Genomic DNA, 24,537 nt, shown 5'->3' with positions numbered 1-24,537 from the left:
TCGTCCGGGGAGGACATGGTTCACCTCGCCCGGGTGCAAAGATAATTTTGTGGCGACTCCATCCGTGGAGGTGGTGAATTCAGAGAGCAGGTTAACGTTTGCTGAAGAAAAAGGAGGCTGAGGCAATAGGGACACTGCTATTTATCGGCTACGTGCGTGATAAAATTTCAGTGGGCAAGTGCATGTGTGTAATTGGAGGAGGTAGTACCCATAGAGTCCAGTGCAGGGCAGAGCATGTGTGAGATAGAACAGCAACTTTAGCATTTAACTGAATTCATGATTGATTGTTGAGTTGAAGCCAAAGTAAACTGAAGTCCTCAGCTGAAAATGTGCACACGTGCCTTTGTTCTCCTTTTCGGGCCGTGAGTTGTAACCTCACAGTCAAGAGTTAACTGGGTGTCGGGGAGCTACCCCTTTTAACTCCCCTCCAGCTCTCTCTGTAGTTCAGAAAATCCCTGCTACCTGCGTGTACTAATCCATCCTTTCAACCATATTCTTTGTCTTTATAATTGCCATCTTTATGATAATAAACAACAGCTGTTTCGTGTGCAGGATCGCTCATTTCCCGTTTCACGTGTGTTTTCTTGTTAAAATGCCGCCAAGCAAAAGTACTTCTTAAACGACACATCGATGAATCGTTGAAATAATCTATAGAAGCTTTGAATGCTAAAATCATTGTTAGCTGCAGCCCTAGAATGCAGTTGAATGCTCTGGTCTACATGTCCTGACTTGGATTTGATCTTTCAACCTTTGGATCAGAAAGATAAGACCTCCACCACCAGACTAATCAGACTCAAAGCCAATGTTTTTAACGCTCTCTGTTGCCTAAAAAGCACCAACAGAGCACTCAATGACCAAAGATTCTTGGCACACACCTGTTTGGCTTATAAATAAGTTTTCTTTGAGGTCTAGTCCACTGTTGCAGAATAAATAAGAGACTTATTTCCATGTAAACAATGATTGCTCTAGACCAACAATATACAAATATAAAAACAACCACTGCGAGTCAGTTGTAACTGACGCCTTCTGTTATACTATGAGTGCCTGGTTTTTGCTTCATGTGCTTATTGAAAGATGTATGCCTGTACTGTACTGATGAAAAAATACAAGTTATAATAGAAATTAAAGAGAGACAATTGGATGTTTTATTGACAGAAATGTGCATTTGCCATAAAATAAAGCTTATTAGGTGTCATTTTGGTAGTTTTAGTTAGTTATCTGACCATTTAGTTGGTCATACAGTTTCAACACCAGACAACTATGTAAAGTTTAAACCAAATCAAACTAGAACTACAAGCAGTTGTAAGCTGGGTCCAAGCCACCTGGCACCAGCCGCAACTTGCCCTGCGGAGGCAGTGCAAGTCGATCCAGGCACCCTACCATGGCTTCGGAGATCTAAAATGAATGTACTTTTTGTCTATTGGAGTGTTATTTGATATACGATTAATAGCGCCACCTAGAGGCGGACTGACACAAAATTCCATATGGACCCCCGGAATGGCGTGCCAGATAAGGTCCCCAAATTTGGTGTTGATCGGCCATTCCAAGTCTAAGATATGACATCACATCCTATTTTTAGCGTTTTTCCTAAACATTTGTTAGCTTATAAATGGGACATTTTGTGCTGTATCAAAATTTCCTCTACAAACTTTTATCAGCTTGGTCCAGAGATTGTCCGTGCCAAGTTTGGTACTGATCGGACTTGGCTGATCCCATTCAAATGAAAAGGATTTTCCCACGGTATTTCAGCTTCGATTATAACGCCACCTTCAAGCCGAATTGCAACAAATGTTTCGGGTGTCATCAGGGCCCCATGGGGAACAAATAACCCAAATTTGGTATCATTTGGACTTGTGGTTATGGAGATCTAAAATGCATGTAAGTCAATGGGATTTTTTTCACATCTTTAATCTGCAATAACAGCACCATTTATGTGCATACTCGGGTCAACTTTGGTGCCTGGAGTCATGACACCTTCCTGGTCAATTCGGCTCTACTTTCATGTGAATCCAAATTGTGGTTATAGAGGAACTAATTTTTCATGTTAAATTGCACCACCTAGGGGCTAATTGTACCAAACTTTACACAGGCACTCAGCAAGGCATTCCATATTAGTGCGCCAAGATTGGTGTCGATAAGCCATTCTGAACGTAAGATATGACATCACTTCCTGTTTTTACCCCTAATAATACTATCTGTCAAGGTGGGAATCTAACCCATGTCTAGAAAAAAAAGAGCTGCTTTGAACACTGATGCTGAACTAATTGAGCTATTTAATCAAACTTCTGACAACGCTCACAGATTCATGTTTTCTTGATAGACAAGTGCATTTGCCTTAAAAAAGCTTTTCAGCTCTCAGTTTGGTATGTTCAGTTAGACATCTAAACATTTTGTTGGTATCATTAAGTTTAAAGACCGTACAAGAGCTTAAAGCTGAAAGCAATTATAAGTAAATATCTACTAAACTAAACATTTTTAGCAAACACCAAATACAACTTTAAAGATTAGCATCTTGTCTGCATTTTAAATCAGAGCTAGAGTTCTCACACTAATAGTAATAAAGAGTGAAGAAAACAAAAGTCTGAGAGCTGCTACAGTAGCACCATTATCAGGTCAAATATGAAATCTGTCCAATACTAATGGTTTATGTACCAGCATAACTAATGATATTCCCATCAGTCTCAGTTGTACTTTGTGTTTATTACCAATTAGCAACTGTTTGCATATTAAGAAGAGACACTGCAGGTAAATAGAGTAAACAATTAACTAATAGATATCACCAAGCAACTTTCCTAGTTGATTCCTTATGTTAAGACAATATTTTGTTTATATTACAGGTTTTCTGAAATATTATGTGAAATATTATCTGCAAATAAGGCAGAATCTAATGAAATATGTGCAAATTCACATCTATTTCAAGAAAAAAATAGGAACACTGAATTAAGTCAGGTTCAAAATTATTGTTTTATTTTGTTGAAACATTATACTCACATTTACAGAGGGGATTTTCAGAACCTTAAGAGTATAGTCAGGAAGACAACTGTAAAGTTTGGTGTATGTAAGTGCTACTGACGTAGGCTCATGAGGAAAAACTCATTTTGAGAAAACGGCCTGTAAAGATAAGTAATAGCATGTCTGAACAGTCTGACTTACACACTCAAAACACACAGAAACAGACAGAACCACCCACGGAAAGCTTAAACAGTAAGTGTCATGTGATGCATCTAAACCATTCACGTTGTCAGAAATCAACGCTACCCAATCAGATTCCACGCTTAGCTTAAATCCACCTCTGTACTTTTACAGTTGGTTGCTGCTACAAAGGAATTGACTATATTTGGATCCAACAGCTTTGTGCTGTAAAGAGAGAGCTTTCCAAAGGTACCGAGGATCATATGGTGCAGACAGAGACAGCGGGAGGAGATGTTGCGGTAGAAAGCTAACTTTTAAACTAAATCTACAGACGCACAAACAGTAGTAAAATAAACCACTTAATGGATATTTCAGACTTGTTCCCCACTAGTCTGAAAGAAGACCTGTTAAGGAAGCAAAGTAGCCCAAAATCTTAACAGTGACCAATGCATGAAAAAACAATGTTTTGCCTGCAGTGTCTCGCCTTAACACACTAAACTAAGAAACTAAGATGGTGGACATGGTAAACATTATACCTGTTAAACATCAGCATGTTAGCCTGCTGCCATTATCTTCTAGGTCATGTAAAAGCATTGGTTACCATGATGCAGCTGGACAGGTAGTTGAAGGTGGTTGCCTTCAGTTCAAAGCGCTCCCCCCGGATGATGGAGTAAGGCAGGCTGAGCTCCAGGAAGAAGGGCTGGAAGACGGTGATCACTTCACGGGGAGCCAAGCCAAACCCCTGAGGGGACAAACAGAAAGCCTCCGTCTCCCAGGTGGTGATGGTGTCTGGGACAGTGAGGTAAACGTCCTTTGTTCCAGACACTCTGAACCAGCAGATACACACAGACACATTCAGTGAGCTGGAAACATGCTGACATAACTCAGATTAGACAAAGAAAAACAATGTGAGAAGATGATTAATGTGTAGAATTAACTGCACCAATAACACTATATTATAGTTACTATGACCTTAAATATCCTACCTACCAATAAATTATCGTATATGCTGCAGTGACTAGGAAACAAAATGTTCTGAGTTGCTGAATAAATTCACCAATTTCTCGTGCTGAATAAAGAGCATAACCCTGAGCATGATGCACACTAGCCAAAAGGCTTTCCCTGATAAAAAGAAAATTGTCCCAGGTGTCACAAACATCCTAAAAGGACTATATGATTGTTTTAACATATCAAATATAAGTTTCAATGAGCAGTGGCAGATTTATAGGCAATTCACATGTGCAGGGAGAAAAAGGAAGTCAAAGAAAGAACTGCTGTACATGATCTATGGGCCTAAATCAAACAATTTTTCCCCAATTTATGTCCATCAACACTCTTTGTGACTGAAGCTCACCCAACTTCCACCAGGTCCCATATCCAGGTCTCAGGGAAGAAAGTGCGGACTGTCTCTATTGGTGGGGGAGGAGGAGGAGGAGGAGGAGGAGATAATCCGGCAGGTCCCATTGCACTTGGTAATGCTACTTCTCGTAAAAACATCATGGGAAGACGTATATCTAAAAAAGAAACCAGAAAATATTACATCAGAAGTGGAATATAGCAATGACAGTGAGCTGATAAAATGCTGATAAATATTCTGTGTCACTTGATAGAGCAAAAAAGTTACCATAAGGTTGATTGGAATAGTCATTTCCTTTGTACTTAAGGCATGAAGGAACTCTGATAACCAAGTTCGTTGCCATCTTCAAGCCTAAATTCTAGTAAATCCAACAACATACAGGCATCACTGAAAAGTTAATTAAATGTTAAAAAACAAAATGTATGAACATATTTTTTATATGGTATATTTTCTGTGCAGGAAATACCTGGAAAACTGAATAAGCATCAACTTCATTGACGCCTCCAGGGTATGGCAAAAATCTTTTAGGTCTCACTTTCAAGCATTCTACAGGATCTTGAACCTCATATGGAACATACGATGCTTTTCTGACAGGCAACAAGTCAAATATCTGTAAAGAAAGGTATGATTCAAGACTATAAACTGCCACACTTACTCTTTCATCTCGAAATGTGTCTTTATACATATGTCAGGAGATGCACCTCACATATGAGATCATAACTTCTTTGAACAGCAGTTTTATAACAGCATGCTTCAACTGGGTAAAACAAATCTAAAAAGTAGCTAAATGAAACTGTCAACTCTGGGTGATGGATGATGTTAACTGTGCAACAGATTATGCAGAGGGTACTTAAATGGTATCAATAAGAATCAGTTCGGTTGATTCTAGCAGTTACCCTGTTTGCATTCAGAGTCTTCCCTGGTTCCTTGATGAGGACGCTCTGGTCGACAGCACTCACACCACACAGAGAGTCTGGCTGGGCCGTCACCCGCAGAATGGTTTCCTCTCCTGGAACAGCTGAGGATGTACAAAAACCCAGCCACACCTGACACATACAGAAAATGCCATCACGCCATCTGGACTTCAGTGGTATAATGTGTATATGTGTGTAATATGTGTATTTCAATACCGAAAAGGTAGAAGGTTTTATTAAAATGTCTTTATAAAAACTGTCCTATGTTCAATAAAAGGTTATATACTGACCTTTTGTAAATAAAAATAATATACACTTTGATTCTACACCTACATCTGACATGTACAGTCACTACCACGCGTCTCCTTCTCTCACTGACCTTGTGACTGAAGCATTTCTCGGTGGAGAAGTCAGCACTGTTGGCGATCACAGTCTCACTGGGGAGGACGGCGTAAGCTACAACCTGGACCTCTGGTGCCATCTCTGCAGACACTGTCAACTTGAAGGACACCTCTCCCTCAGTCACTGAAACATACCAACTGTCATCATTCACATGCCTCCATAGGTCAATAGAAATTTGCCATGCTAATTTAAAGAGTGATTTTAAGACGTCATCCACCTGATTTAGCTTGCACTTCAATATATTTAACTCCTAGCATGATAATGGCTCCTCTGGATAAGACCTGGAGAATTTGAGAGAAAACAACAGAATGAGTAATGCAATAGTAAAACCTCATTTCCTTTAACAGCAGATTACAACACTGCCTGCTGTTCTGGTCTGTGGTTATCTATCATGTTCCTAAGTACTTACTTGAAGTATGTTTGTGTTCCATGTCAAAAGGTTTGCCATATAAGTTCAGTGTGTAGGACATCAATAAGTGGTTCTTCTGCTAAAATACAGTTGCTCTAAAAACAGATCAGGGGCCAGTCTCACAAAGAAAGTGTACGTTACTCTGGCTCTAGTATCTGGCTTTACTAAACTAAACATTGGTGACCCTGAATGAGTATGGTAACTCTCTGGTTACCAACTGGTACTCTGATTTTACCAAACAACTATGTTCTCTTGAAAGAGGAGGGCTTTGTAACAAACCGCCAATAATATGCAACATCAGCATATCCAGAGATCTTTTCTATCTATCTATCTATCTATCTATCTATCTCTAATGAGTTATGATGAAATTATTGATTCCAGCAGTGAAATCCATTCAAAGGAGAACTCTGCAAATTTTACACATCAAAGTGTATTTCAAATCAAATGAGAGCAGCTTAATGTTTGCAGCCAGTGTTAAGTCGTGGCCTGGTCACGACTATTACTCAACATAGTCCATGCTAAAAGGGTGCTCCGATCATAATTGGCCGATAATGGCTTTAACTAGTTTGATCGGGTGGTTTCTAAAAAGGCAGATAAGAAAAGCCGATCAGATGATGCAATAGACGGGTTTATTGTATACAAACACTACTGGATACGCGCGCAGCCAGGGGGCACAAGCGCTTCGGTAGCAGGTGTAACACCAAAATCTGTGACCTATCAGATTCTGTGACTACACCCAAACGACGATGTTTTCCTAACCATAACCAAGTACTATCGGTACCTAAACCCAACCGAGTATTTTTTGTGCCTAAACCCAACCAAACTGCAACCACTTCACATCGTCAACAAAGCCTCTGGCGCTTAACTTGCCATTTGGGTAACAGAAACTGATAGGTCACACATTTTGGTGTCACACGACTGTAGTCAACCACAGTAATCAATGTAGATTAGGTATTATTTGTAAATTCTTGTTGACTTAATAATAAACTGCCATTTTGAGATGAATCTGTTTGTTTGTGTTTCATTTCTAATATAACATGCACGATCGCGCTGCAGGTCAGCAACACCGGTGTTCTGACGATCTATGCTGCCTTGTTGAAAAATGCTACTGACAGCAGAGTCCATCTAGTCGCTCTGCCCTATCAAAAAATGCTACCTTATGTGTTCCATTTTCTAATCCCATAAAGTTATAACCCTCACAGTATTATGACATATTCTGTTTTATGATTATATTATAACATCATTTCAGGGGTAGCGTATTCTGATAAGTCTGATGACTAATATCCCCTATCAAATAAAGCTCCCACCACAGAATCATTTTATATTGCACCACTACTCACTCCATGTGTACTGTAAAAAGATGGGGAGCATGTTGAAATACTATATTATGCCATCTTTATTTAGGATATCAGGGGTAGCGTATTCTGATAATGATTTGTTTGTTTTTTTGATGTTACTGACGATCAGCCACTTTCTCGATAGCATTCCCAACAGCAAGGTTGCACAGATTTATGGGCGTGGAAACAGACCACGCTTGTGGGTCATACGCATGCGCAGAACCCCTAAGTAGCACATCTCAATAGGTAGCATAAATCGACAGAACACCGGACGTAATGTTATTCTAGTCAGCTGCTAGCCAAAAAGCTTAAGGAATAGTGAGGGAAAGAGGCGTTCTTTCCTAACTTAGCTGTGTCACACTCAGAGATGCAAAGAACATGGTATTCCGTAAATGTTGTGAGACCAGAAAGCTTTCAACTGCGAACAACTTTGTAATAAATGTCTGTGAAGATTCTCAGTCATCCAGGTCATAGTTATCCAACGAAAGTTAAAGTCACAGATGAGAGGTGATTTGTCTGAAATATGTACTCTTTGACATTGTAGCTTGCTCATTTGTGAATATATTGGCATCAAATCACCTCTCATCTCTCCTGCACATCCTCTCACAACTTTCACAACTGTAAGTTTCTGGAAAAGCCCTTAGGGAATCCCTTAACTCCAATATCAGGGACCCAATGCTGTCTAATATGTACCTTTTGACATTATAATTTCAATAGCTTGCTCATTTGTGATTATATTGGCATCAAATTATGTCTCATCTGTCCTGCTCATCCTCTCACAACTTTCACACCTGTAAGTTTCTGGGGAAAAGCTCTTAGGGAATCCCTTAACACCAATATCAGAGACCCATTGCCTGATTGCCCAGCTGTTATTTGTGGAAAAGCCATTAAAAGTTCCTTTCATAAAACTTTTACTTAGAAATGATGTGTCTGTCCGTGTGACATTGATAACTTTAATCCAGACCACTCACCTTAAGTCTCCTGTTGGGTTAAGATCTGGTGATTGACAGTACCTGTACTGAAAACCTAAGTGATCAAATCCTGAGTGAACTTCTAAAGGTGTGAAAATGAATACTGTGCCTTGATGGTCAATCAACAACATGTTTTTTTCCTTCTGGGGTATGTATCTTGATTTTTTACAAGGGTTGTATCTGGCACATTATACATGAAACTTTAAGTTTGGGGGGCTACTAAATTTGGCCTGTATTAAAAACTGTCATGACATCTCTTTGTGCATTACCAGACTAATACATTCATTGGGACTGATGCCTTTGGCTTATCACTTGATTTGGTATCCTGATGGTGCAGTGCAGTGCCCCTTTGTAGTGGGAAAGTTGGGTTCAATTCCCACTGTGGCAAATCCACCAATGTGTCCCTGAGCATGACACTGAACTCTTAGTTGCTCCATAGGTGTGCAACCTCTGAAATAAATAGGAATTTTATGTCGATTTGACAGTCAACTTAAATGCTGACTAGTTGATCAGAATCAGAAATAATCAGAATCAGAAATACTTTATTGATCCCCGAGGGGAAATTCTTTGTCACAGTTGCACTTGTCAAAGGTAGATAGATAACAAGTATATAAATATAATAGTATAAATATAAAAAATAAAGACAAATATAAAGGTGTGTGGGTATGTACAATATTTACATTATTAAGAATTATTATGGTGAACCAAAAAGGACAAGTGAATAAATAGCAGCAGAGAATATTGCACATTAATTATTAAAAATTTGGACACGGACAGAAAATAGGTAATGAGGTCTAGTTTAATAACTGACTAAGTGTCAGACACTTAAAGGGAGGAGTTATAAAGTTTGACATGTAGTTTGGACAGCATCCTCCTCTCTGACACCACCGACAGAGAGTCCAGCTCCACCCCCACAACGTCACTGGCCTTGCGGATCAGTTTGTTGAGTCGTTTTGCATGTTCAGTAACAATAGTCTTAGAAAAATAATCAGGCATATTTTTCAAATCTGAGGGCCCCTAGGCACAAACACCTCCATCATTACAACTTATGTTGCATGCTGATTGTATGTGGCATTGGCGGTTGAGCGGGTTGCCCGTTAATTGGAGGATTGGTGGTTCAATCCCCAGCTCCTCCAAGCTATCTGTCAAAGTGTCCTTGGGCAAGGACGATTGCCCACCAGTGTGTGAATGTTAGTTTCTGTTTGAGCACTTAGGCTCAGGCCCCATCCACACTACTGTGTTTTAGTTTACAAAGGAGAATTAAAATTAATACGATCTCTGTCCACACCAGCGTAGCCTATTTGCTGCGTTTTAGAGTTGATCTCCGTCTACATTAAAATGACTGAAAACGCACATCTGCTGGCATGCCGGTGTGTAAACATGAAGCAGATGGTCTGAGTGTAGGCAGATAAGTGTTATTTGCATGGTACAGAATATTTTAGTCAACTCAAAACTCTGTCGGTAGTATCATGTTTCTGCTTTGCATGACTTATAAGACCCAATCAGAGAGCCAAGTGGGAGCGTCTGCGTCATTGTTTCTAAAGTCCTCCGTTTTGGCCCGTCTTCACAAAAACACCCTCCGGAGATTCGAAACGCAAAACGGGGTCGGCAGCTTTTCTATACTTCTCCGTTTTAGGCCTTTGTTTTCACCGTTTTAGTCTGGACGGGAGGTGCAAACGTAGCAAAAGGTCTCCGTTTTAATTCAAAAAACACAGTAGTGTGGATGGGGCCTCAGCGTATGAATGTGAGTGAATGGTGAATGCGACGTAGTGTAAAAGTGCTTTGAGTGGTTTATACAAATAGAGCATTTACATTTATATTGTAGAGGACTACAAGTATCTGGGAGTACACATTGACAATAGAACCAAGAACACTTAAGGGCCAGAGCCATATGTCAAAGTATTCTGATTCTGATTCACATCTTGAAGCATCTTATGATTGAGTGCCGATGGAGAACGACTGTAACAGTACGTCACCTGTCCATAATTTATGTTTATGTATGTTCATAATTTGTTACTCCAAAAGAAACAAAAAAATAGAATATTTTATGTATCATCCAATAGTTAGTTGGAGATTTTACTTGTTTGAGTGTTCTACCTTAATTTTCCATCTGTCTTTATCAATCTATGGTACTGAATGTTATCATTATTGTTCTAATATTTGATGTCAGTACATGTTCACTGTTTTCTGGATTGCTTTCTATTGTTATTTGTAACTTTTTTTCCCCCCCACAGGTCTGTTAGAGCTCACAACTGGAGATAAAGCAGACTTGAGGAACCAGCTGACTCTGGTATACTATTCCAGTACATACAACCAGACATTAATTGATGCACTTCAGCATGTATTTTATTTAGGCTATGTATTTTTGTTATTAAGGGGGAAGCACATTATGTGGTCAGTACAACATCTTATAGTAAGTGTCAATGGTATAGTCATCAAGACTAATGAGTTACTACTTTGTGCCAATGAAATTTTCCTGATTGCAGAATGCACTGTTTAATGTCTATGCATTGTGTACATACTACTGTATCTACCAGTTTTGACCAGTGTTCATTTTGTTAATGTCGCATTGCAACCATGGATTTTGAATTGGAATCATTCCTTGGAATTAATTAATGTTAAATTTTCTAACATTGTAATTGTGCATATGTGAGTCCCTAATCTCGCCTCCCAACATGGTTAGTTCAAGGCCTCGTTCAACCTTGGCGATTGATGTTATTGTTTTTAATGACTAGTAACCTTTACAACACAGGGTTTTAACAAAGTTAAATATTATTTTTTTCTGATACTGTGCGTGTGTGAGCATAACATTAACTGTCACATCCAATAGATCCAGCAACTGCAGGCAGAATAAGTGTGTGTGTGTGTGTGTGTGTGTGTTGTAGTGTTGGCTTGATGCATAATGTGCATTAAATTGGATTGTTTAAATCAGAATTCGTTATTATTGATTCCAAATTATGATGAAAGATGTTTATTTTTTTGAGGAAAAGGGACTGAAAAAAGGTTTTACTTAATTTTACTCCTTCATATTTGTTGACATAAATTTCATCATAATTGTTTTGAAGTTTCTACCTCAGATTTGTGAAGTGATCCACTGTTTGGCAAGTGTTGACCATAATCAAGAGTTTTAACCACATATAACCATCAGGTTTCTTCAACTTTCACTCAGGAGCAAAAATCAGCCTTTACTTAAAAGAAATAACGATGTGATACGTATCGTGATAATTATCGATATAGAAAGATATAAAACTTTTTATCATAATATCATTTTTGGCCATAATGTCCAGCCCTAACATTTAGTTTGAATTAATGCTTCTCACAGTACTACAGTCTTTATGGAATGATTATTATGTTATCACAAATCATTAAATATATTACATTTTCTTGAATAAATGCTTTGAAATTAAAACATCAATTCTGGGCAATTTTCACAATGGATGTACCAGTTATAGCTTTTGGCAGAGAGTCCGGAAGACGTTCATTTTAAGGTCCTGGTGTTCATACAGCTTTGCCTTTGGGTTCCACAAGTAGTTGTGCTCTGTATATGTACAAGGACAACCAATATGACATGGTGATGTTAGACAAACACTATTTATACTTGCAAAAAAAAACCAACTTGATGAGCTGCACTTAATTTATTACCTGTGAATTAAAATAAAAATAAAAATGGAAGAAGACTAGTCAGGTAGCTTACTAACTTTAAGGTAGCTAGCTATGTAGCAAAAATACCTCAAGTTAGCTGACGTTAAATCCCATTGAAAGTCTATGGAGCGGCGGGTTGGCTAACGGCAGTTAACATTTGACAAAAATAATCGATGTCGAAATTACTATTTTTATTGACTGAGCACATTAAATTGGACATCTTTTGGTATTTTTAAGCATTAAATGAGGTACATTTCGTGTTTTGGGTTGACACCTATAAAAAAATATAGGTTTATGCACCTTTTCTTCACTCCAATACCATTGAGAGGCCGCCATCTTGTTGTTTGTTTGTTGTTTTCTATTCAATTCAATTTTATTTATATAGCGCCAAATCATAACAGTCATCTCAGAGCGCTTTTCATAAAAGAGCAGGTCTAGACCGTATGTATGACCGTATGTTATATACAGAAACCCAACAATTCCCACCAAAAGCAAGCACTAGGCGACAGAGGCAAGGAAAAACTTCCTTTTAAGAGGCAGAAACCTCGAGCAGAACCATGGCTCAGGGTGGGCGGCCATCTGCCTCGACCGGTTGGGGTGAGAGAGAGCAAGAGGGAGGGCAAGAGAGCGAACTGTGTGTGTGGCCAGGCTGTGTTCACTGTTCACAGCCTGGCTATAGAAAAGGGTCGCCACAAGAGGAGAGACTCTGCTTCCAGTGTGACAGAGGACAGGTAGAGACAGAGCTGCACTTTCTAACCTCATGCCCCAAATATAAAACACTAAGACAAAAACACTTTGCAAACATTTCCCAAATATACCCCGAATTCGAATTCATATCAGACATACAGAAACTCCCCTATTTACTGGGAGAAATGCCCAAATGTGAAATAATTGCTGCAAAATATGTCTCCTCATGCCATGAAGTGAGGACAACCAGTGGAACCTCAGACTGATAAATAATTGTACAGATTTTCTAATTATTTTGATCGTTTGATATTTTATTAATTGTTTTGTTTTTACATTTGATACAGATTTTTTTTTTTAAATTTATTATTATTTTTTTATCAATTAATTATTTTTTTATTTTTTTGTCTGTTTATACACACACACACATTACTGTTTAATTTATTGATTTTATTTTTAATATTTTTTTTAACACACACACACACATACGCTTACTGTTTTATTTATTTATTTTATTTTAATATTTTTTTAATTTTATTTTTTAACACAAACACACATGCTTTAATTACTTGTTTAATAAAATGTATGGGGTTGATTGTTCTTATTTAGTATGTATGAAGCTTTGGCAATATTGTTGTTACACATTCATGCCAATAAAGCTAATTTGAATAGAGAGAGAGAGAGAGAGAGAGAGAGAGAGAGAGAGAGAGAGAGAGACACTACACAATATACACACAGAGGGACAGTAAAGGTAATGTTGCTATAGACTGAATGAAAAATGGTACAGTAATTTTATTGATAATAATTACAATAATAATAATAATAGGACTAGTATAATAATTGCAGCAGATCGTGACCAGCAGGAACACGGGGGCAGCAGGTGACCCGCAACCACAGATCCAACTCCACAGCTCCAGAGCCAGAAACACCTGCAGAAAGTGATGAGGAGAGAGGAGAGGGACGAGAAAGCACAAAACTACGGGAAAGGGAAGGAGACAAGTTAGTAACATGCATTAATGGGATGAGGTTGCATACAGAGGGAGAGAAAGAGGAGGAGAGAGGAGCTCAGAGCATCATGGGAAATCCCCCAGCAGTCTAGGTCTATAGACTGCCGGGGGATGATTCAGTCACGGTTAGCGGTCGTCTTATGTGCATGTGTTCACTCGCACAGACATCACTCGGCAGAAACCTCGTAAAGCAGCTGGGCCAGACTCTGTCTCCCCATCCACAAGCTCTCTCAGCTGATGGTGACTGATTCCAACTGCAGGTTGATCACAGACTTCCTGACAGTCAGGAAGCAGCGTGTTAAGCTGGGAAAATATATCTCTGACTCCAGGACCATCAGCACCGGATCCTCTCAGGGCTCCGTTCTTTCCCCTCTTCTCTTCTCCCTGTACACCAACAGCTGCATCTCCAATCACCAGTCCGTCAAGCTCCTGAAGTTTGTGGATGACACCACCCTCATTGGGCTCATCTCTGTGGGAGATGAGTCTGCCTTCAGGTGGGAGATTGACCATCATCTCCAAGTACCTCAAGTGGGAGCTGGTACGCTGCTTCCACTGCCAGGGACAAGGGCAGGCTGCAGCGTATCATTTGGTCTGCTGAGAAGGTGATTGGTTGTCACCTTCCATCTCTTCAGGACCTGTACACCTCCATGACTCTGAGGCGTGCAGGAAAGATTGTGGCTGACCCCTCCCATCCTGGACACACTGTTTCAGACACTCCTCTCTGGCAGGATGGCAGGGTGCTGCGGTCCATCAGGACCAAAACCTCTCGCCACAAGAACAGTTTCTTTCCAATTGCAGTGGGCTTCCTTAACAAGGCCTGGGTCCCCACTGTCACTGACTCTCATGCCCCCCTCCCCAAACGCACACACACACACACACACACACACACACACACGCACTCCTGACCCCACACTTTACAACAACGCTCAACTATGCTCATGTTGTGAATTTTTGCATATACTGGTCAGCATTGTATTAAAGTATTATTGTAATTTTTGTATACTTGTTTGATCTCCTTACTTTTTATATATTTATATTTCTATTTGTACCATGTTCCATTTGTACTGTAAGCACCAATTTATACCAAGGCAAATTCCTCGTATGTGAAAATGTACCTGGCAATAAAACTGATTCTGATGCCTTGTGATTTTTTGCTACTTGCAACTAACATTTTTGTCTTTTGCCTGCTCTAGTTTGTCACCTGTGTTTGAGACGCTGCCTGCCTGTCTGTCTGTCTGCCTGCCTGGAACAGTGTTTTGAGGACTCTGCCTCCAATCCCACACTAAACATGGAATCCTCGCTCCTGCCTGCCCTCTTCCTTTTTTGTGAATAAACCTGAGTTTACTGTTCGTCTGCCTTGTGTCTGCCACCTGAATCTATTTAGTTAACCTAACAAATCTATGATAAAATAGGATAAAATAAGATAAGATAGGATTCTTAATGGTAGTTAGGATTTGCTTCTGTAATACCAAATTGAGAAAAATCCTATTTTAGACTCCTCCTATTTTAACTTAAGACTTAAGATTGGGACTTTCTGCAATATGGCCCCAGGTTCATACGGTGAAATTGGTTGACACACATGGAAATGTTTAAAATGTCTCTCTAATCATGAAAGTAAATCGTTAAAGAACACACTCACACAGCAATAAAACACAAAATAAAGAAACCACTGGAACAGAGAGAGCTGTGACCCACAACCGATTCATCATAGTTTATAATAATGCAGCGCAGTGAGGATCCAGACGTTTCATGGGAGGCAGCGTCTGCCTGTTCACTCCAGTCTGCAGTGGAGTTCAGACAATTTACTGATAAACCACAGAGCTACAAAGTAATATTAGGCTTCATGATCAGAGACATTTTTTATATCACATCCACTCATCTGTCCGTATCCCCCTCTCTGCTGTGAGTCTACCATTCAATCAGTCAATTGTTTTAATAATGCAGCATTCATCCACCAAGGTACAAGCACACCTGGCTTTTAAATGGAATGGAAGTTAATACTCTGATTGGTGTCTTGCATGTTATGCCCAAAACACACCATGGACTGACTCACAGACTAATACAACCCTTTAGAACCATGCACCTGGCGCACTGACCATTTTTTTTCTTTAACTAGTAAATGTGGAGCTGGACACCTCAAATGCAACTGTGCCACGCCACTCATGCCGTGTGCTTAAATTGTTAAAATAGGTCCCGCAATGTGTTTCAATGAAGTTGTTGATCTTCTCCATCACCGGTTGTATCACCTCTATGTCCAAAAGAATCAGACATTAATTTATACATTTTATCATCAATGTTTGTCCTTAGCAGATGATCAGTTCTGTTATTATAGCTTTGTGACTTTGAGTTAATGGTATCTTACAAGGTGTTTATCACAAATTAGACAAATTACACCTTTAAGAGGTTCCATATAGATCTATACCAATGGATACGACACAGCAAGTCTGTTAAATGGATCTGTGCTCTCTCTGCTGCTCTGACCTTTCCCTAAAATTTACATAATGTTAATTTTTTTTTTTGTTTTTCAGAAGCAAAAGCCTTAAAGGAGAACCATTATACTGCATTTCCAGCCCTGTATTGTAGTTCTGTGACTCCTCTATGGTGGCTTTGCATGATTCAAAGTAAAAAACATTTTTTTTTATTCTATCATATACTGCCTCTTGATGCAGACCCTTACTTCAGCCCATCTGAAACAAGCTGTAGAGCAAATGACCACATATATAAAACCAGCTCTGTATGATGTCATACCGAGCTGAAAAAAACTGTTGAAACCAGAGTGTTCAGGAGGAAATCTGAGGTTTTGGCTCATAGGGATTTCTTTTGAAGCATGGCCACATTTAACATAAACATCTGACAATGTAACATTATAGATATGCCAGAAAATAAGGAAAAGCATAAAAGATCCCCTTCAATGTACCTTAAATTCCTCTACTTCTACACAACTGTACAAAATTACCTCAAAATGTGTGACACTCACTCCAGGTTTTCAGTAAGCTCAGTAATCTGGGTACAGACAATGGGCAGCTGAATGTCATCGAGATAACTTAACAAGTCCCAGCATGCACTTATAAGAGTCACAAATCAGTCCCACAGTTTTTTCCAGACAAGGAAGAAAAACTTGTTTCAACATGTTCCTCCATATCAATAACAGCAGACAATTTAATAAACATCCACTGTGGTAGCAATTTCTTCCCTGGGCAGGCCTTCCTTGACATTAACTTGCTTCAGTTGCTGTTTTAAGGAACTAATTTGGAAATATAGCCGCGAGCGGCAATGATCGGGATCCAAGCCAGTCGTGAAAAACTCAACATTTGACATTTTCAGAGGAGAAGAACAGACGCAGACGACTTATTATCTCTTTAAATGAGAGATTAAAGTGATGAAAGAATTTCGACTTTGATATAATTGCGGAAATGCAAACTTGATTTTTACTGCGTCACCTTGAGATCAGAAAGTGTAATTATATGTACCTGACTACTGGGTGAAATGTTCAACCCACCTGCGACATTTTGTGTTTCCAAGATTTAAAATTTAAGCTGCATAAACACTTTTTAGTAGAGAAAAAAAGAAGAAAGTGTAACGGGATCCAAATAAAATGGAGAACTGCTATGATCTGAACCCCCCCAATGTCAGCAAGCCTGACTCAGTTCACTGGAGATTTGAACCCTGGACCTGCAGATGTCCAGAGTAGGTAATTTACTGACTGACCGACCTACTGATGAGAGGCTGTTTCCATGCACTTTCTCACAAGTTGAGGTAGTGATGTCACATGTGCCAGACCTGGATCGTTTTGTCAGTTTAAACTTAAAACACTTACAACAGTCAAGATGTTGGTGAGAAAATTCTGATAAAAATCACACATCATTCTGCCGGTTTTGGGTGTCTTGTGAATTATTTTGGTAGAAATTTGATCCAAAACTGAGCAAAAAAGAAAAAGGTTTTGCACACTGTACAAGTTATAGCAAGATACTGAATATTACTGCAGAATCACCGTTTAACCGATATAAAAACCCTTTGAAACACTTGATATCGGCCATCTGGAGAATGACTCTGTCGAGTTTGGTAGCGTTTGAAGATAGACTTGTGGAGAAATAGATGTTAATTGAATTAGCAAATTCTGAAAAATATAGAGTTATTTTCAGCTTTCTAGGACGTACAGATGATTTTCTTAGATTTTTTGGAGTTTGGAATGAGAAATGTCTAGAAATTTACATTTCTTGTAATAAGCCACGCCCACTTTGCGCAATCATTACCAAATCTTATACATCAGCTGAGTCGTGACTCGAAACCGTACAAACCGAATTTCGAACGAATCCATCCAGCGAATTACAAGGTATAAACTATTTGCAAGTGTAGCGCCACCTAGTGGAAGAATGTACAAGGACTGCTCAGCGAAGCTCGGGCTGAGCATCTGAGAAGACGTCTCAAGTTTGGTTAACATAGCTTAAGCCAATTTTAATTTATGGGCATTTATGTAAAATTGTACGTAAAGACACAAGTAAAAATTTATGGAAAAAAAACCCAAATTGCTGTATCAAAGTTCTTTTGATAAATTTTCATCAGCGACGTCTGTAGATGATCCTGCCAAAGTTTCAGGTTGATTGGCAAGTTCGCAAAAATAAGTTTTAGAGAAAAGTGATAAAAAGTCATAATTTGACATTTTTAGAGCATAAGACCATTGGAGCAAAGATGCAGATGAATCCAGAGATTAAAATAATGAAAGAAGTTTGACTCTAAACCAAGCTGTTAGGGTTAGGGTTGAGATAATTGGAAAGTTGATAGTTATAGCGCCACGATGAGGTCTATGAGGGTAATTTTTTGCCTGAGTAGTGGGTGGAATTTGCAACTTACGTGCCAATTTTGGTGAAAGAAGAAGAAGACGACTCCAGCATGGTTATCTCTCACTTCGACTATTGCAATGCCCTCCTAGCAGGTTTTCCAGCTTGTGCGGTGAAACCCCTACAAATGGTTCAGAACGCAGCAGCACGTCTTTTGATCAGCCCAAAAGGACTCATATCACTCCATTACTGTGTGACCTCCACTGGCTACCCATGGCCTCCAGAATTAGATTCAAGTCACTAATGCTTGCATACAGAGTGACTACTGGATCTGCACCCATTTACCTAAACTCCATAAAACAGGTTTACGTTCCTTTTTCGGCCACTACGCTCCTCTAGTGAACGTCAGAGCAGGGGCGTCCCTCTCTAACTTCAAGAAGCTCTTGAAAACTCATCTATTCCTAGAAGACTTTCTCTTATAACACCTCTAACTCCTAACTTCTGTCACGATGTTTGTGGTGTGGAGGCAGGTTGTTGGACCCAAACGCAGGACACGAAGACGAGCAGGTGCAGTTCAGAGTTTTATTTAAAGCAAGAAAAAGCGAGCACACTTAAAAACTGAGTGGCTGTTGACAGAGTCCAAAAACAAAGGTTGTCCAACAGAAATCCAACATCCAAAATCCAAAAACGAGCAGGGAAACACGACAAGTGAGGCTGACAACACGAGAACACACTGCAACACAGGGTGACAACATACAATGACCCGACAAAGACAAGACAGACACACACACCAGGTATATACACACACACACACACACACACACACACACACACACACACACAGGGACTAACGAGCAGGGCGGGAGCAACACAGGTGACAGACATGAGACTAATGAGAGACAGGCAGGCAGAGAGAGAGCAGGGGAAAACAGAGAGAAAACTAGACAAGCAGACATGGGGCAGAGTGAATAACCAACAAGACAGAAACACACACCTGTTACAAAGAACCAGAACCTAAACGAGAACACAGAACTAGAACGCAGAGTACAGGGGAGACCAAACCTCAATAATGCAAACAAGAACCAGGAGTGAATACCAAAACATGAACTAAGGACGTGGACCTAACCCAGACTCCCAAACAAGACACACAGACAGGATCGACGTCGGGACCCACGTTGCCCTCCAGCCGGCCTTACTGGAGGTGGATCTGACATAGAGTCCAAAGAGGTACTAGCCTCCAGGCTAGCAGGCCACAGACTGGCTGCCCGTGCTTCTTCCGACTCCTTGGCCTTCATAGCAAAGTAGGCCAGGAGAGTCATTGTCCCAGAGTCTTTATTGGGGGGGTCAGGCAGGCAGACGGGCAGACCAGGCAGGGGGCTAGCTGCTGGAGCGCTAGCAGGCTGGGGCTCAGGGCTAGCGGGCTGGGGACCAGGCTGGCGGCTAGCAGCGCTAGCGGGCTGGGGATCAGGCACGTGGAGGCTAGTTGGCTGGGGGCTTGCAGTCCGGAGCTCAGTGCCAGCAGGTCGAGGGTCAGACTTAGAGTCAGCTGGCTTGTGGCTAACTCGCTGGGGGCTTGCAGGCTGAGGCTCCAGGAGGCAGCTAGTAGGTCAGGGATCAGGTGGCCTGATGCTAGCTGGCAGCCTGTTAGCTGGTCCCGAGCTAACAGGCTGAAGGCCCGACGAGGAACATGCAGGTTGAGGAGCAGGGGTGTGGAGGAAGCTTAAAAACCAGTCTGGGACAGAGTCTCTGAGCTCTGGCTTCTCAGAAACCCTTCTCCGAGCCAAAGCACAAACAGCGTTTTTATGTTGGCCATGGCTGGCATTCCTCCACATGGTACGCAGTTCAGACAAGTCCATGCACAGTTCATAAAGTTCGTCAGACATGGTGTCCGCTGGGTCCATGACAGGTCGGTTTTCCCCTGCATGACAATTTCTAACATGCACTTCCTGTACCCTTCTTCTTCTATCCCCTTACAATTATCTTGTTTTGATCGTACTTTTTTTTAATCAACTCTTACTTCTTTCCCTAGGTATGTACCCCATTGATGTGATGTGTGCCATTAGCTCTTACTAATATTTATTTGTCAGGATGCATGGTTGGGTGAGCAAGTTGGAGGACCCAAATGCAGGACACAAGGCTGACAGGTTCAGTTCAAAGGTTTAATTAAATAAAAGGCGAGCACACAAACAGAGTGGCTGAGTCCAGGGTATTCAAAGTAAATAAACAATCCCAATGAACAAATCAGACAGAGGACATCACAGGACAGCGCATTACAAGCTACAACAGACAGAGCGTCTACACGCTACAAAACACTGCAATGACCGGACACAGACTGAGGAAACAAACAAGTATATATACACACACACACACACACACTAACATGGGTTAACGAACTGGGAGGGAGCAACACAGGTGACCAGGATCAGGTTAACGAGGCAGGCAGAGAGACAGCAGGGAAACAGAGAGGCAGGCAGGCGGAGTGATAACTTTGGGAACAGACGGAACACTTGACAGGCAGACATGGGGCAAAATTAATAACCAACACAGACAGAACACATGTTACAAAATACCAGACAAGAATCTAACTTCAGACAATAAGAGAAACCCGTGTAAACAGACAAACACCGACCAACTATAACACAGGGATCATAACAGACAAAACCTAAACGAGAACACAGAACTAGAACACAGAGTACAGAGCAGACTAAACCAAAATGATGCAGAGAAAGAACTAGAAGCAAATACTACGACATGAACTAAGGCACAGGACAAGGAACAAAGACATGGAACAAAAACCCAGACTCCCCAACAAGACACACAGACAGGATCATGACATTATTGCTGCTTTTACTAGTATGTATTGTCAGTTGTAGATCTCGTGCTGTATTTGATGCTCTGTTGATGCTTGTTTGTTGTTCCTCAAATGTAAGTCGCTTTGGATAAAAGCGTCTGCCAAATGAGTAAATGTTAAAAACAACTTTTAAATATTGTCTGTTGTGATAGTCATTGAGATGGATTGATTGTTATTCACTGCACTACTATGTTTTTGAAAATATCTTTCTTTAATACCAGTATTTCCTTCAGTTCTTTCTTTTTTCTCTCACTACATTATTGACAGCGATTTGATTACTGGTTATCTGTCCATAGGTGTCCCTTTATTTTAGCAGGGGGTGAGGGGTTACACCAATTGTTCACCAACTTACCTCCATCACAACTATCCAAAATCAACCTTGTGTTCATGACCACCTCCCACACTCTTGTTACCTATTAACTATTTATATAACAGTTCATTATATTATAAAATCAGTACTGAAACAAACCTGAAGTTCCAGGACAAAGGTAGGCTTTATCGTCCACACTGACAGCCACAGCAAAACATCACCTTTCTCAAGCCTCAGGTCCAAAAAACATGTTGATTTGCAAGACCCTCATGTTTCCTTTGATGGTATGTACATTCATTGACACACTCTTCTGTTTTAGGTGGCTGCTTGGAACATCAGTCCCAAACCCTTCTGTTGAACACATTCATATGAATGTACTTTGGGAAGTACACCCAATTTCAGAATATTATTCCCATAGTCTAAGACAGTCCAAAAATATTTGTGAACTCCTCCTTGGGCAGGCAGTTCCAGAGCCTCGGGGCCCTGACTACAAATGCTCTGTCCCCTTTAGTTTTCAGTCGAGACTCTGGAACCGACAACAGACATCTGCCCGAGGATCTCAAGGTACGTGCTGGTGTATATGGGACTAAAAGGTCAGAAATATAACAGGACGAGTGGCCATGAAGAACTTTAAAAGTAATCAATAAAACTTTAAAGTCTATTCTAAAACACATTGGGAGCCAGCGTAATGAAGCAGGGGTGATATGACGTAATTGCTGATGTAATCTGCACTCTGCGCATGCGTTGGCGTCTGTAGCCACCTGTCAGACGCGCCTTCTTAAACTGGACTCTTATCCAGTTTTAATCCACACTTTTTCGTTACATTTTTTATATCCTTTTTATTTGACTTAAGTTTTTAATATAAGTTTTACGTGGGTTAAGGATTTTAGTCATCCGACATGGATTTTAAGCTAGATGAAACACCATCAATGCTAATGACCACAACAAAGCTCCGGTGACTATGCTAGCCGAGATAACTCTGCCCCATGAGAACTGCTCACTCCTTAAGAAAGCAAACAAAAAGATTGCTGACCTTATGGAAGACATCCGACGACTTTCAGAGGAACTCATAGAGAAAGATTCCCTGCTGACTGGCTTTATGGATGTGGCTTCAGTACAAGCCAAACAGATTGTTTCTCTTAGCGCAACCACTAACATCCAGTGCTGTGGGACCCCTCTACCCTTCCGATGTTTTCCTCTTGCTCGACTCCGAAGCATCAGTCAACCTGGGCTGAAGTGGTGGTCCGTGGCTGCTGATGTACGATCCTGAAGGAGGCTGTGCTCAGACGCTCCGGAGGCCGTCTCTACCCTGCACCGTCGGGTAGCCCTTCTCTCAGTCTTTTTAACTTTTTAAAGCAGTCTGGAAAGTCCGTTTTTATCTCTGGTCCCATTCCCACAGTTGGTCGCGGTGCTGGCCGCTTCAGTAGACTCCTTGGCCTCCACGACTGGCTCCAGTCCGCCTGCAGGGCTCACCGTGTGTGTTATGTGGATAATTTTAATATTTTCTGGCAAAGAATGTCTCTTTTTAAGACAGACGGACTTCACCCAAACAAACGGGGCTCAAAAATGTTAGCTGCTCACATACAGCATGTGGTGCGGTCCACACGTGACTTACGGGAATGACTAATCATTCATGCAGCACACCTGGACACACCACCGGTCACTGAACAGATCTCTGCCTCACTCCCAGCGACTTCTATTCCTGTCATCATTACGCATAGACCAGTAAACCGAAATGTGCACATCCCACACAGAAATATTAGTAATCTCTTAAGGATTAGGACAACTGCACCAACTCCAGCACCTAGAACAAACTCATTTAAAATGGCTCTCTTCAATGTGAGATCACTTTCAAGTAAGACTTTTATCTTAAATGATTTTATCTCGTCTGCAAATCTAGATTTTATGTTTTTAACTGAATCCTGGTTGCAAATGAGTGACTATAGCCAGCTAGCTGAACTGTGTCCGCCTCAATATGATTGTTTTAGTCAACCGAGGGTCAGTGGTCGTGGTGGTGGGCTAGTGAGCGTGTATAGGAAAAATTTTAAATGTCATCAAGTACGCTGTGATGAATTTAACTTTGAAGTTCTCACTCTTAAATCATATTTGTTATAATTTATCGCCCCCCAAAACCGCCTGGAGGATTTTTATCAGAACTTCCTGAATTTTTATCTACTCTGCTTTTAAATTATGACAGAATTGTTCTTTGTGGCGATTTTAATATTCATGTTGATGACCCCACCAATGTTAATGCAACTGACTTTTTAAATATGGCCACTTCTTTTAACTTCAAACAACATGTCAAAGGGCAAACACATAACCGTGGTCATACACTGGACTTGGTTTTTACCCTGGGTGTCAGCATTTCCTCTGTGGAATTAGTGGACATGAACATATCTGACCACAGATGTATTGTTTTTAGCTGCGATTCGCCTGTTACTCAAGCTATGTGTGTTCTCGCATCTTTAATGAACAAAGCGTTTCAAAGTTTTGCACATTCTTTCAGAGCCAAAGCCAACACCTGTCTGATTCCAACACCAACAATCTGGTCGATCACTTCAATCATATCTGCTTGTCGTCACTAAATATTACTGCTCCTCTAAAGGTTAGGCCTACGTCTAAAGCTAGTAAGCAACCCTGGATAAATGACAGCATTCGCAGCCTAAAAAGGGAATGCAGGAAAGCAGAGCGCAGATGGAAAAAATCCAGTCTCCAAGTCCATTACCTCAGTCTGAAGGATTTA

General features: G+C 40.5%; 1 protein-coding gene across 1 annotated transcript in view; it reads right to left on the bottom strand.

The window, feature by feature from the left end:
* Positions 1–24,537, bottom strand: part of LOC123985875 (alpha-2-macroglobulin-like) — a 67,409-nt gene that overhangs the window by 21,600 nt on the left and 21,272 nt on the right. The window contains exons 4-10 of the mRNA XM_046073845.1: positions 6,023–6,086; positions 5,783–5,928; positions 5,386–5,535; positions 4,956–5,099; positions 4,757–4,847; positions 4,487–4,646; positions 3,734–3,959 (exon numbers count right to left, since the gene is read on the bottom strand). Coding sequence (XP_045929801.1) covers positions 3,734–3,959; positions 4,487–4,646; positions 4,757–4,847; positions 4,956–5,099; positions 5,386–5,535; positions 5,783–5,928; positions 6,023–6,086 — 981 coding nt within the window. The remainder of the gene's footprint in view (positions 1–3,733; positions 3,960–4,486; positions 4,647–4,756; positions 4,848–4,955; positions 5,100–5,385; positions 5,536–5,782; positions 5,929–6,022; positions 6,087–24,537) is intronic.

This window comes from Micropterus dolomieu, linkage group LG17, assembly GCF_021292245.1.
Source record: "Micropterus dolomieu isolate WLL.071019.BEF.003 ecotype Adirondacks linkage group LG17, ASM2129224v1, whole genome shotgun sequence".
In the NCBI taxonomy this organism is placed as follows: domain Eukaryota; kingdom Metazoa; phylum Chordata; class Actinopteri; order Centrarchiformes; family Centrarchidae; genus Micropterus; species Micropterus dolomieu.
This window is presented reverse-complemented; position numbering and strand designations above follow the sequence as displayed.